General features: G+C 37.2%; 2 protein-coding genes across 3 annotated transcripts; both read left to right on the plus strand.

Annotated features, from left to right (window-relative positions):
- Positions 1–40: 40 nt before the first annotated feature.
- LOC114766438 (troponin I, fast skeletal muscle-like) lies at positions 41–3,653 on the plus strand. The gene is made up of 6 exons (XM_028957236.1): positions 41–1,887; positions 2,006–2,042; positions 2,222–2,350; positions 2,700–2,789; positions 2,866–3,042; positions 3,253–3,653. The coding sequence occupies exons 1-6, from the start codon at positions 1,880–1,882 to the stop codon at positions 3,337–3,339; spliced, it is 528 nt and encodes a 175-aa protein (XP_028813069.1). The 5' UTR covers positions 41–1,879; the 3' UTR covers positions 3,340–3,653.
- On the plus strand, positions 2,967–6,029 carry tnni2b.1 (troponin I type 2b (skeletal, fast), tandem duplicate 1). 2 transcript variants are annotated; one of them, XM_028957234.1, is made up of 7 exons: positions 2,967–3,042; positions 3,253–3,301; positions 4,605–4,641; positions 4,781–4,909; positions 5,081–5,170; positions 5,379–5,555; positions 5,681–6,029. In XM_028957234.1, the coding sequence occupies exons 3-7, from the start codon at positions 4,612–4,614 to the stop codon at positions 5,768–5,770; spliced, it is 516 nt and encodes a 171-aa protein (XP_028813067.1). In that variant the 5' UTR covers positions 2,967–3,042; positions 3,253–3,301; positions 4,605–4,611; the 3' UTR covers positions 5,771–6,029. The 2 variants fall into 2 exon arrangements, with proteins under 2 accessions (XP_028813067.1, XP_028813066.1); XM_028957233.1 differs by lacking the exons at positions 2,967–3,042; positions 3,253–3,301 and adding an exon at positions 3,714–4,483.
- Positions 6,030–12,665: the final 6,636 nt, after the last annotated feature.

Genomic DNA, 12,665 nt, shown 5'->3' on the forward strand with positions numbered 1-12,665 from the left:
TAATTACTATCACTAAGCATATTATAAGTGGTGAAAAACCAAAGTAATGCACATTTTTTTATATCATGTTCATTTTTGCACTTGTTGCATAGCTGAAAGTTTACCATACATTTGCTGTTATTTCCTGTGTATTATATTATTACTTATTCAACTTAGTTTACTAAGTTATATATTTAGTCTGCAGAGCATTGCATTAGAAACAGATGCTTGTCCGTTTCCCAGCTTCTATTTTTTTACCAAAGTTGATTAGTCCCCCTGTCTCTCTCACTCTCTCTCCCTTTCTTTGTATGGGTATTGTTCTATATTGAATACTACTGTTTGGAACTGAGCTGAACTAATCTGTCTCTTTTCCTCCAAGAGGCACTGACCCTGGGGCTGACAGTTTGCATGAGAAAATAAAATTAAATTGGAATATAGATGTTTCTAACAATCAGACATTGAGATGGTCACCTTCGCCATAATTCCACCTCATTGTGTGCAATATATTAGAAATTTCCATACAATTCATACAATGAACACATAAAAAATATTGTTATTACCTTCATTCCTCTCCACTTATGACTGTATATCACAATGTCATCTGCAAACTGATCTGATCTCATGTCAACATGTCCATAACCATAGCAACCAAGAAAGGTCTCAAAGCTGATCCTTGTTGTAGACTCACCTTGAAAATGTCTGTCACTCCTACTGAAGACCTCACTGCTTTCACACTGTAATCATGTTCTGCACCAATTTTACGTACTTCTCCACCACTCCACCTCCCAGTGCAAACAAGGCATCTGTAGTACTCTTTCTGTCTTTAAACCATACTGCTGCTCAGTGATCATCGCCTCTCATCTTAATCTTTCTTCTACCTATCTTTCCCATAACTTCATGCTGTTATGTTTATCCCCCTGTGCAGCTCTGCATTGATGGCTTAAGAATATTAAGGGTTAGTAGCAGTATTATTAATAACATTATCAGCATGAGTAATACATGACTAGTATTACTTCTTTTCATCAATGTTTTTTGTTGCAATGATCATATCATTGAGACACACTCCAGGAACAAACAGGACTTTTATTTATGTACAACTGTATCACTTTTGTGCCATGATCTGTATAACCATGCTTTGAGAAAAGCTTGTGTGACCCCAGAGGTCAGGGAAGTGTCCCATGTCTTCCAGTGTCCGGACTCTTAAATGAGACTTAACAGCTTAAAACTATTCAGATTTCCCTCATACATTTAGAATTGGATCAGTCCATGGACAGTTGGCTGGACAGTGTAGATATTTAAAAAGAAAATCACTGTACAATATTTGTGGACTCATTTGTCAAATTGAAAATCCTGTAATGGATAGATCTCATGAATCATTTATTCAGAGCAAATAAAACTGTTGTTCAAAGTAGAACAAAAAGATATGGTTCTGTAACACTTGAAGGCATGTTTGATTTTCTTACAGAGGTATTTAGGGAACAGGCTGAACCTTTGGCCTCAAGAAGACCCCACAGCCATATAGAGAAAGTTTTGAATTTGCTGACCTTTCAATATTTGTGGTATATATGCTGCACAGTTTCCACTTCTTCCTGTTCGGTAAACATCTTTTTCCTGGCTAAGAGGTGAGATCAGGAGTTTTCTTTGTGTGTTGTCCTGTTGGGCTCAGTAACCCCGCTGCGTGAAATGAAACTATTTGATCTTAGAGTGTGAAAAAATCTAGTGTTCCTGTTGGCTTTGTAATGAAAAAACATTTAAAATTTTTATAGAAATCTTTCCTTAAAATTAAATTTAGTCATTTTATAGTAAATTGTTCATATCATTATCTCCTTCTGTTAACCATTCTCTTTTTCATTTCCCTACGTTTCTTTTCCACAGGGGGTGGAAGTTATAATTGCGCAAGATGTCTGAGTAAGTTCTCTATATACTATAATTAAAACAAATGTTATTTCAATAAAAAAATTATTCATTTAAATATATCCCATACAAAATATACAAGACTGACCTTCCTTTCCACTCTTACCAACAGAAAAAAGATGACATCTAGCCGTAGGTACCATTTGAAGGTAATAATCTTGGTTCTGTCCTGTCTGGACAGTTGGACAACATCTCAATTGCCTTATTAATATGCAATTTAATTCAATTAATAAATGGTTGCATATGAAGATTATTGTTTTTCTTAACTGTGTTGCATTTAAGTAAAGTGACATCTCAATAATTGTCCTCTGTCCCTCCCGAATGTCAGAGCCTGCTGCTCCAGGCTGGTGCCAGCATGCTGGAGGCAGAAGCTGCTGAAGCCAAGACTGAAAAGAACAAGTACATGGTGGAGAGCTGTCCTGTTCTAGACATACCAGGCTCTATGCAGGAACTACTGGTATGATAGCAACTACAATCTACAATGTTTACTGCATCATTTCAGCCTTGTTTAAATATGGCTGACATATTTCTAAAGCTCAGCCAAAATGTAAACATCATAAGCAATGAACAGATCTTGTTTTCTTACAGAATTGTGCCATGATAGAGTTGATTAAAAATGAACATGGACAATGTTTGATTGATGCCAATCTTGTAGGTTTGCTAGAGCCTGACCAAGATGCATAATGAATTTGACACAATGATTGTCTGATCTGATAATTACAAAGTCTGATCCTTTTCCCACATCACACACAGTGAGGGTTTGATCCATTCAGAACATTTTCTATGCAGTTGCCCTCTGTTCTCAGGAACTGTGTAGGAAGATCCACCAAAAAATTGATGCTGTTGATGAGGAAAGATATGATATGGCTACCAAGGTTGAGAAGAGCGACAAAGAGGTATTTTCAGCCAATTACAAAGTTTACTCCTATGTGGTCTATCATTAGATTCATATTCTGTCCTATCTGCATACAGATCAATGATTTGAAGGCGAAGGTGGTGGAACTCAATGGAAAGTTTAAGAAGCCGGCTCTGAAGAAAGTGCGTATGTCTGCTGATGCTATGCTCCAGGCCTTGCTGGGCTCAAAGCACAAGGTGAACATGGACCTGAGATCCAACTTGAAACAAGTCAAGAAAGAGCTGAAAGAAGAGGTGGGTCTCTGAAGATGGCTTTTCCTATTAGAATAAACATTTCATGTTTTATGTTGTAAATCTGTTATATATAGGCAAAATTCAGTAGAATACCTAAAAAAAAAACCACACACAAATCTAGTGACATTTGTAGATGGACTGGGTTTGAATGTTGATATCATTGTACTTTGTTTTATGATTAATATTTTTTCTGATTAATATTTCTTGCAGGATAAGGATTCAGTTGGTGACTGGCGTAAGAACATTGAAGACAAAGCCGGTATGGATGGCAGGAAGAAGATGTTTGACCATTCCTAATCTGACAATTTCTTCACTGGCATTTTGTCTTGACTAATGATACTAGCCGGTCTTCCTGTCAAAACTCAGTTTGATCTTCTATTTCGTACATGCGATAAACAGAAATAAAATAATATTGAAATGTTACTAGCTCCTAGTCTTTTGTAAATCCATTTTACCGTAAAATAATGGTTGGTTTCTATTTTTTGTGCTGTCATTCTTAACTGAGGACGTAATATTATCCTCAATGAAGCAGGTGTGTCTTTATGACCACAACTGCATGTGTTAATGTATCAGGTGACCCTCACAGAGTTCTTCCACCTGTTGGTAGCCCAGTGTGACCAGCATACATGACCAGTATAGCAGACAGCTGGTGCTGCCTTAGAAGACATCCTGAGGTCTCCCCATCTTTTTTTTTTGTTGTTGTTACGCTACTCCAAAGTGGAATCTTCATCATGTAATTACAACTGTATTAACCAACTACACTGCATGATCCTGAGGGGCATTATTTTATTTCTGGATCACATGGCCTGCTGTCTTAAAAATGGAGGACAATCAGCACCTTGCCCGAAAAAAGGTCTAGTATGGGAAGACTATAAATATGCAGTGTTAATATCTCAGCTGCTCATGACTCTCACAGCCCAGCTTCTCCATCACATCAGCTGCCTCTTTTTTTGCCATCAGTAATAGGCAAGATTGTTTGATGCACTCTGTCATGGTTCGACTTAGTGTGGGATTAAATTAAATCATTTCTAAATTAGCAGAGCATTCTGCTGAGCTCTGTCATTCTGGATAAATCCCAGAGCAGATGTCCATAAGACAAAGACCCATGGGCCATTATACTGAATAGTATACTGTCTTTTTACTGAACTAGAATCGCTAGAATAGTATCAATTGTTACATTCAGTACAGTTTTTTTTCATGGGAGGTCTTCCAGACAAGTTGTCAGCTGTTCGGGTGCTGGGGAGCCACCCCTCAGACAGGAACTTACCAAATAGCAGGAAAAGACAACTGTCCCTCTACTCCTAGGCCAAATTTAGACATTTAGACATGGCTGCTGTGAAATGTACTCTGTGGGTGGCACAAAACATAGTGTTCTTTATAAAGACAACAGTTAGCAACCTCTCTAGCTGAATCCTTGCAGGCAAGAGGACGAGATGTCTGAGTACGTATTTTCCTCTCAGATTTATAGAATAGACATTCTCCTATTTTACATTTGTCATCTTATAACTTATGGTGGAGATAATTGAATGAAGGCCATCCTGACTGTATGCGTCTGTCTACAGGAAAAAGATGACATCAAGCCGCAAGCATCAGCTAAAGGTACAGCTTCAGGAATTTGGAAGCACTTCTTTAATATGTGTGTGTGTATACACATACACACACACATATATTATATGTGATGTGATTGGTTGCAATGTGATTGATTAGTCATGGTTACCCAGAGCTTGGTTTCCTCCAGAGCTTGATGCTCCAGATTGCCCACAACCTACTGGAGGCAGAGGCTGCTGAGGCCAAAGAGGAGAAGAAGAGGTACATGGAGGAGAACTGCCCCACACTTCCATTCCCTGGAAGCCTGCAGGATCTCCAGGTATGCTGAACTCTGTGGAATAACTATTAACTAAGCTACCCACTACACACATTTTCTATTTTAAATAAACAATTAATATTAAACATCAATTAAACATTAATAATTGTCCTCTGGACTACAGGGAATGTTTTTTGTATCTAATTCCCTTTCCTTTATTGTAATGTTCCACAGGATCTGTGCAGAAAACTGCACCAGCAGATTGATATTGTGGATGACGAGAGATATGACATGGAGGTCAAAGTAACGAAATCCAACAAAGAGGTACTGTGGATTCAGAATTCAAGCATTCAGAACTATTTCAAAACAGGGAGCAATTAATACAAATAGAAAGAGACATCCTCAAAAATAGGCACCAGAGTACTCTTCCATTTCCAACATTTGAGATTGAATAAAATCAGATTAAGGATAGAGTGCATTTTTCCAGTTTCGCTAATTAGTTAAAGTTAAGAGGTCTTGCTGGTCTGTGTAGATTGATGATCTGAAGATGAAGGTTCAGGACCTAAATGGCAAGTTTAAGAAACCAGCTCTGAAGAAAGTGCGCATGTCTGCTGATGCTATGCTCCAGGCCTTGCTGGGCTCTAAACACAAGGTGTCCATGGATCTTCGGGCCAACCTGAAGCAGGTTAGGAAGGAAGTCAAAGATGAGGTAGGTGTATAGTTTCTGACTAATATCATTTTATCTGATGAAGTTAAAAGATATTTTGTGATTTCTGATGGATCTTATATCATAAAAAACGGCTGCTTTTCATTGGCCTCCTTCTGGTTTGTCAGGAGAAGGATGCGCTGGGAGACTGGCGGAAGAACATTGAGGACAAGGCCGGCATGGATGGCAGGAAGAAAATGTTTGAATCCGAGGCTTAAGTGAATGAGTTGCCTGTCTGCTGTATGAATTTTACTTGTGTGTCATTTGTTTTTACCGCACCGTGTTCTGCCTTACCTGTTTTCGTCTTTCTCTGTCCAGATAGCACTGGCTAACAGAGGAATAGAATATGTAAAAGAAAAAGCTTTAACACCAATCTTCCATCCTTTAATGCAGTAATTCCCTCTAAACTTCCAGACTGTGCTGCCGGAAAAAAAAAAAAAAAAACCTTACATAAAAGCCCCATATCACATCTTTAAAGATTTGAAGAGGAATACATCCCTCTGTTTTTTCTTCGCACAACATACAAACAGTTTATTTTCCTATTTGAAACCCTCTTTGTTGGTCCCTCCTGAATGCAATTTTAACCGAGGGGTGAATTTCAGGTTCAGAAAGTATTTTACTAGTATAAGGAGAGAGGGTTGTTCATAACTTAATTCTTTAGTCAGGAGCCTATAAACAAAGACAGTGTGTGTATATATAATATTATTTACCAAATGTGAGAACTATTAACAAGATATCATTAATAATTCTGACTGATTTCTGTTAAAATTATCACCGCAAAACATTGAAGGCAAAGAATTTCCTTTAGCTCGAATAAAGTGGGAGAAGCGAAGATTCAGTTTTCAGATCCAAATAGCTCTCTGTAAGTTAAATAAAAACTTACATTTAAATTCATTTATTAACATTTGTGGCATTTATCAGACACCCTTATCCAGAACAACTTACAATCAGTAGACACAGGGAGACACTCAGGGTTATTGCTCAGGGACACAATGGTACTAAGTGGGGTTTAAACCTGTGACTTTGTGTTCTTCTCATTCAAAGGCGTGTGTCTAACCCGCTAGGCTATCACCACCCAAAAAATTAATGCAGTTAAAAAATGTCACTGCTTCATCTGAAATGTTGACAACTTCCATTGTCTCCATGACATGAAAGTGTTAACGTATGGGACGCTGATGTGTGTGGCCTGGATAGGAAAACTGTTATCATGACAGGGAGTCATGGCAAACCTGAAGTATAAAGATACTTGTGTAGATTTATATTTATATTTATGGCACGTAAATTATTCTGGAAATGAGGAGTGAGTCAATCTTCACCTCATAGCAAACCAGGTAAGTATGGATCACAAGTCAAGTCCAGTCCCAGGGGTAACATAACAGCTTCAGTGGTTTGATCTGTTTGTGTTGCTGTCCCTGTCCCTTACATTATTATAACCCATAGAATGTATATTCTGTTCCATTATACATGTATTTATTATTAGTCAATAATCCACCAATAGACATTTACGGGTTTAGTAGGCTGATACACCCATAGTACATAAATATAGATAAACAAATACCACTTAAATTAATTCATCAGTAATTAGGAAATATTATACAAATGATTTGTCTATATAGATAAGTAATAATCACAATTTGCACGAACATCTTCCGCATCTTTTACCATCTCACCACAAGATGGCAGCAAAGTCATGTTGGGTACATATTGTGATTTATCTTTTTCTAAAGTACAGAAAAGACAAAATAAACACTGTCATGATTAGCTTGCGATATTATTATAATATGTGCCTGCCTAAGTGACATTACCTCATGAGCATTTTTACATTATTTGAAATGGATTAAAAGAAAATTGACATTTAGTTCATCCTTCCATTAATCTGGGACTATTTTGTTACCATTAAGAAAAGATGTGGAGAAAAATGGCAAATGTCTTGTACCAATAAATCAATTGATACCAATTTATATTTTTTTCTTTCACAAAAGAATGACCAGTGACATACCACCACAAACATCATAAAGTCTTCAAGTGTGAGTTTGAAAAAAAAAGCCTGATACTTCTGATTAGATTTGTACCACTCACGAGATTATTGATATTAAGGTTATAGACTTCTGAGTTCCTCTGTTTTTGTAACAAGATGGGGAATCTCCTCAGTCTTCTTTCAGTGTCAGACCCAACCAGAAAGAGGATGTAGGGTTCTCCACTATTCTCCTTCTATGGATATGTCAGATGGTGGCCAACCCTGTTGTCCTGTATCATGCTCCTGAGCAGTGTATGTGTGTCTGAAGTTACACCATGAGCTCAAATGCAAGATGTTTGAGGAGGACCTAAGTATAACCACTGAGGACGCTGGCATGAATGCGAGATGGATTCCTCAAGGCTAACTTTGGACTGACGAAATACCCCAGGGACCGTTAATGACCAGAGTCATCACAGCAGTGAGATGTGTTGGGTGGTTTTGTAACTGATAACTTTAGCTGCCACTGTGCAGATAGAATGGCGTGTTGGTGTCACATTTCAATTTGAATACATTTTGTAATTTTTTTACTCCTTAATGATGAGGCTTATATCACAAAAACAAGTATATTTTGGGCTTTTACTTATCTTTCATCACCTTGATCAGACCGGAGTGTGTTATTGTGGTCACCTGTATGAGGTTCTGTTACGTCACTGGACGTACGCATGTTTTCTGTGTGACTGGCTGTGTGTTTGTGCCCTGTCTCTTTTAGGTTGACTTCAAGGGAGGAGTTGAAGCCTACCAACTCCACCTACCATCTGCTATTGGTCACCTCCACCTATATAAAGAGACTTCAGATGGTGTTCGAGAGGTCTCCAGGGTCTGCAAGGCCCTTACTCTTTTGGGATGTCCCCAGGGTCCACGGAGATCTGCAAGGAGCTCTGTTTGGGATCTCATTCGTGTGTATTATTGCTTTGTGTGATAGACCGTTATCTCCACTGGAGCATCACTTCCTTTATGCTGTACTGATGTTGGTTAGCTGTCCTGAGTCCGCTGTTTTATTGTACCTGTTAGCTCCCTGTAAATAAAAGAACTGTTTGTATGATTGGTTTGGTAGTGTTTGTAAAACAGTGGACCTCCTCCTCTCCACACCCTTGTTACGTTTCTTAGACCCCTAGACATTGAAGAACAACCACACCACAACCAGTACAATAAGATTAAGTATATTATTAACAATGATTAATTATTAAAAAGTGATGCATTTTGTAATATCTGTATTTGAAAACGCCTCAGTCATATGTCCATACATAAACAGAGCATTTGCAGGAAGTCTCTGAGACAAAGCTTGGATCTGAACCATATTTAGATGCTGTGGGGTAAGCCAAAGGAATTCTATATAGAAGAACAGAAGAAGAAACAGAAAATAAGTACTGAGGAGGCTTTTTTTTTTCCGATGAAGTATAATGTTGTATTTAGATTTAAGTTTAGTTTTTTTTGCATGTTTTTTATGAAATTGTTCTTCATCAATCACTTTTGCTGTGAATTCAGAATCTGAAATGAAATGTTTACTTTTTTGTTTAATACGTATAAACTGCGCTTGGTTTTATTTTTTACTAATCAGCTAGACTCGTAGTTAAAGTAAATCCATGTCATATCACAAAAGACTAATATAAACTACTTCAACAAATCAGTTATGGAGGGAAAAATTGAACCAAAACATTGTTTAGTATCAGAACACTTCACATTCTGAAAATGTTTGGCAAATTGATGTTAGAGATGAATAAAAAGGGAAATCCTACCGATTACGACATAGGGTGTCTTCACTTTTGCCATCTACATTCATTTTGTTGTTCTACTTCCTTCAGCTTCTCCTATCAGGGTTCCTGACCAACATTACCCGTGCTTGGGACTGTCACTTGCGTCCCCAGTGACTGGGTTTTCTACATTAATTTATTTTCAGTTTTTTTGAAGTGTCACACATTCATTAGCATTATACAGATATAATTTAAAAGAACATTTCAATATCAATATGTTGATATTTCCTAGTTAAAATATATATCAACCAATATATATAATTGGTTGTCCAAAACTGTTCAAGTATTCAAGAAACTGTATTAATAAATAATGAACATATACAATTGTTTTGTTCAGTTTTATTTTATGTTATACAGCGCTTGTGTCTCACAAGTCAATTCTGACGAATCCTGTGCAGGAAAGCAAGTTAAAACACAAACATTTACATGTATACATTTATGTCATTTGGCAGACGCCCTTATCCAAAGTGGATTACTTTCATGTTACCATCAATGGAATAATGAGTTCTGGTTCACCAGGACCTGAATACAATTGATTCACTCTGTGACTGTTGCATGTGTGTAAATGATCAAATCCAGCACTCTGACTGGTAAAGTAGTGAACTTGAAGTGATCCCTTTTGATGTCTGACAGGTAACAAGGCACAATAGGCAAAAACTACACAACGCCACTCAAATGAATTGAAACTAGAGTGAAAGCTGGTTTTGAAAATGTAAGGCATATTCAGTTCAGCTATTGATGTCATACATGTATGTTGATTGTTATATCGATTAGGTATAACAATAATATGTATAATAGATACTCGCAAACTGTAAAGACATATGTGTGCTTGGGTGCTTCCCATCTGTGAGGACAAGGGAGAAGCAAAAAAGCAGTAACTGCAGAAGATAATGAGAAACAGAGAGGTCTTAAGAAGACATCTGCATTACCAATGGAAACCATTTGCCTGTTAATTCTGCTGATGGTTAGATCTTCCCTCAGCTGCATTACAGCATGAGCCTTCAGCAGGCAGCAGCAGCTTTCATGTGGGTTTGATTTTGTGTTTTATTGTACTTCTCAAAAAACTGCTTTTTTTTTCTTAAAAGAAAAAATGTCTCTATGACCTACCAAACACTGTATTCATATTATGGATGTCCACATGTCCACAGTCACCACTGTTTGAATTTGTATCTGTATTTGTTGATGAAGCTAAAAAAATGTTTTTTTTTTATGTACAATTTTTATGTACAAAGTTTTTTTTTTTTTTTGCACATTTTCTTATTAAATGATTCTTTATTATCTGAAATTAAATATTTACTCTTTTGTTTAATATGTATAAACTAAACTTGGTTTTATGTTTAACTGATCAGCCAGACTCATAGTTTAAGTAAATCCATGTCATATTACTATAAACTACTTCAGTTATGAAGGGAAAAAATGAAATCAAAACAGTGTACACTTCACAATCTTGTAACAGACTGATAAAACTTTCCACTATTTTTTCGAACACTGTATTCAGAATCAGCTCTACATGTCTTTAATTTGTGTATATATTTTACTAGGTATTTTAACTGAACTACAACCTTTTGGACACAAACGTAGTAAAGTTTACAGACTTTTACATAACTACATGATCATCTCTGTGATTAATTTAAATTCTTTAACAGTGGATATACTAACAAGAATTATAGTGATCTATCGATCACAATTCCTCAGAGCTTAAGTACTATAGTGAGTCACAGATGAACTGCTATGAGTTTCTGGGTTGTCTGGTTTCCATCAGGAACTGGTGGGGGTGCTGTCTGGCCATGATGTAAGAGAGGGAAAAGCAAGTACAGAACAAGGCTGAGAGTAAAGGCTGCCATTTGAATGGCACAAACAAGTAGACACAAGTGGTAATGATGGACAAGGTAGCTTTACACAAAGTTGGACAGTTTACATCTTTACTACTTCAGTGTCTCTGCGAGGACTGCTTCCTCCATCTAAAAATGTGGTCTGTTGATCTACTTTATGAATTTAATGAACTAGGGACTGTCACTGCTGCACTGAACATTTGTGGGTTGAATATGTTTGAGAATACCTTAGACCTCTTCTAGAGCAACATTCTATTGGAACATAAAAAAAGAAATTTCTCACTTTATTTATCTTGTCCACCAAGAAGAAAACTGTGTTTTAACTGCAGTTTAATTGTGTTTTCCTCAGGCAATGTATGCTTAAAAATGGCTACAGCCATGTTCTGATAATAAACAAATAAATACATTGGAAAAGGTTCCTTAGATTAATATAGATTAAAATTGTGAGACACATTTGAAGGATCCTCCAAATTGGGACATTCTAAATTATGTATTATACGGCTCTTGCAAGATTATCAAAATATATGATACAAAAGACATGATTTAGAGGAATAACTAAAAAACAAGAAATTACATATTTCAAATTGAGACCCAAAACTCCTATTTTGATTGCTTGATATTTCAGTATCTTGAGTTAGAAAATAAAAAAATATAAATGCAATCTGTCAAAACAATTCCCTTTGTCGATGTCATGTGAGATTTATGTTGCCCATAAGTAGCCTAGTGAGTAACATACTCACCTCTCAACCAGAAGACCACAAAGTCACAGGTTTCACTTACTGTCTCTGAGCAAGACACTTAACCCTGAATGTCTCCAGGGGGACTGTTCATGTCACAAACTGATTGTAAGGGTCTCTGGATAAGAGCGCCTGTTACATGCCATAAATGTAAAACCCTACTGTGATTTTTGATTGTGATATTGTAACGAGTCACATTCATGAAAGGAAACTGTGTCAAACATGTCACCTCAGGCTTTGTTTTGAAGTTAAAATGTATACCCACTGTGTACCCGCTATGGTTTAAAACTAATCAGTCACCTCTGCTACATTGCAAAATTTTTGACAGCCATATGTGTTTCTGCCTTGCCCTGTTTTTGTGGGATACTCTGATACCGTGTTCTGGTCCAGAGTTTGGTGTTGACTGTGTGTGTTCCTGATTCCCAGATTGTGTTCAGCTATGTTGCTCTCTATTAATCTACCCTGGTTGTGTCTGGTTGCTGTTGGGCAATTGTGCCTGTCACCCTGTCTTGTCCTGTCTTGTCTTGGAATAAATCTTCTGAATGTGGAAGTTGTGTGATTATGTTGTCTGTTTCCTGCCGGCACGGATTCCTAACAGCCCCATGTCCCCCAAGTCCCACATCCTGTGGGAGTGAGAATGAAAGGGGTGGGGGTGTGGATGCATTACTGGGTCTGAAATTAAAAATCTTTTAGCACAGCCTCAACATGGAGAAGGACAGTCCCACACAGATACATTCTGGGTGCTGTGTAGAAAGGCGTAGTTAATACATTTAATC

This window comes from Denticeps clupeoides, chromosome 16 (genome assembly GCF_900700375.1).
Source record: "Denticeps clupeoides chromosome 16, fDenClu1.1, whole genome shotgun sequence".
Lineage (NCBI taxonomy): Eukaryota > Metazoa > Chordata > Actinopteri > Clupeiformes > Denticipitidae > Denticeps > Denticeps clupeoides.

What these genes read in the sequence shown, in the direction of transcription:
- tnni2b.1 (XM_028957233.1), top strand. An exon ending in GAAGCCTGCAGGATCTCCAG is followed by an intron (nt 4,910 to 5,080) that starts GTATGCTGAACT and finishes AATGTTCCACAG; the next exon opens with GATCTGTGCAGAAAACTGCA. An exon ending in TAACGAAATCCAACAAAGAG is followed by an intron (nt 5,171 to 5,378) that starts GTACTGTGGATT and finishes TGGTCTGTGTAG; the next exon opens with ATTGATGATCTGAAGATGAA.
- LOC114766438 (XM_028957236.1), top strand. An exon ending in GCTCTATGCAGGAACTACTG is followed by an intron (nt 2,351 to 2,699) that starts GTATGATAGCAA and finishes CTCTGTTCTCAG; the next exon opens with GAACTGTGTAGGAAGATCCA. An exon ending in TTGAGAAGAGCGACAAAGAG is followed by an intron (nt 2,790 to 2,865) that starts GTATTTTCAGCC and finishes ATCTGCATACAG; the next exon opens with ATCAATGATTTGAAGGCGAA.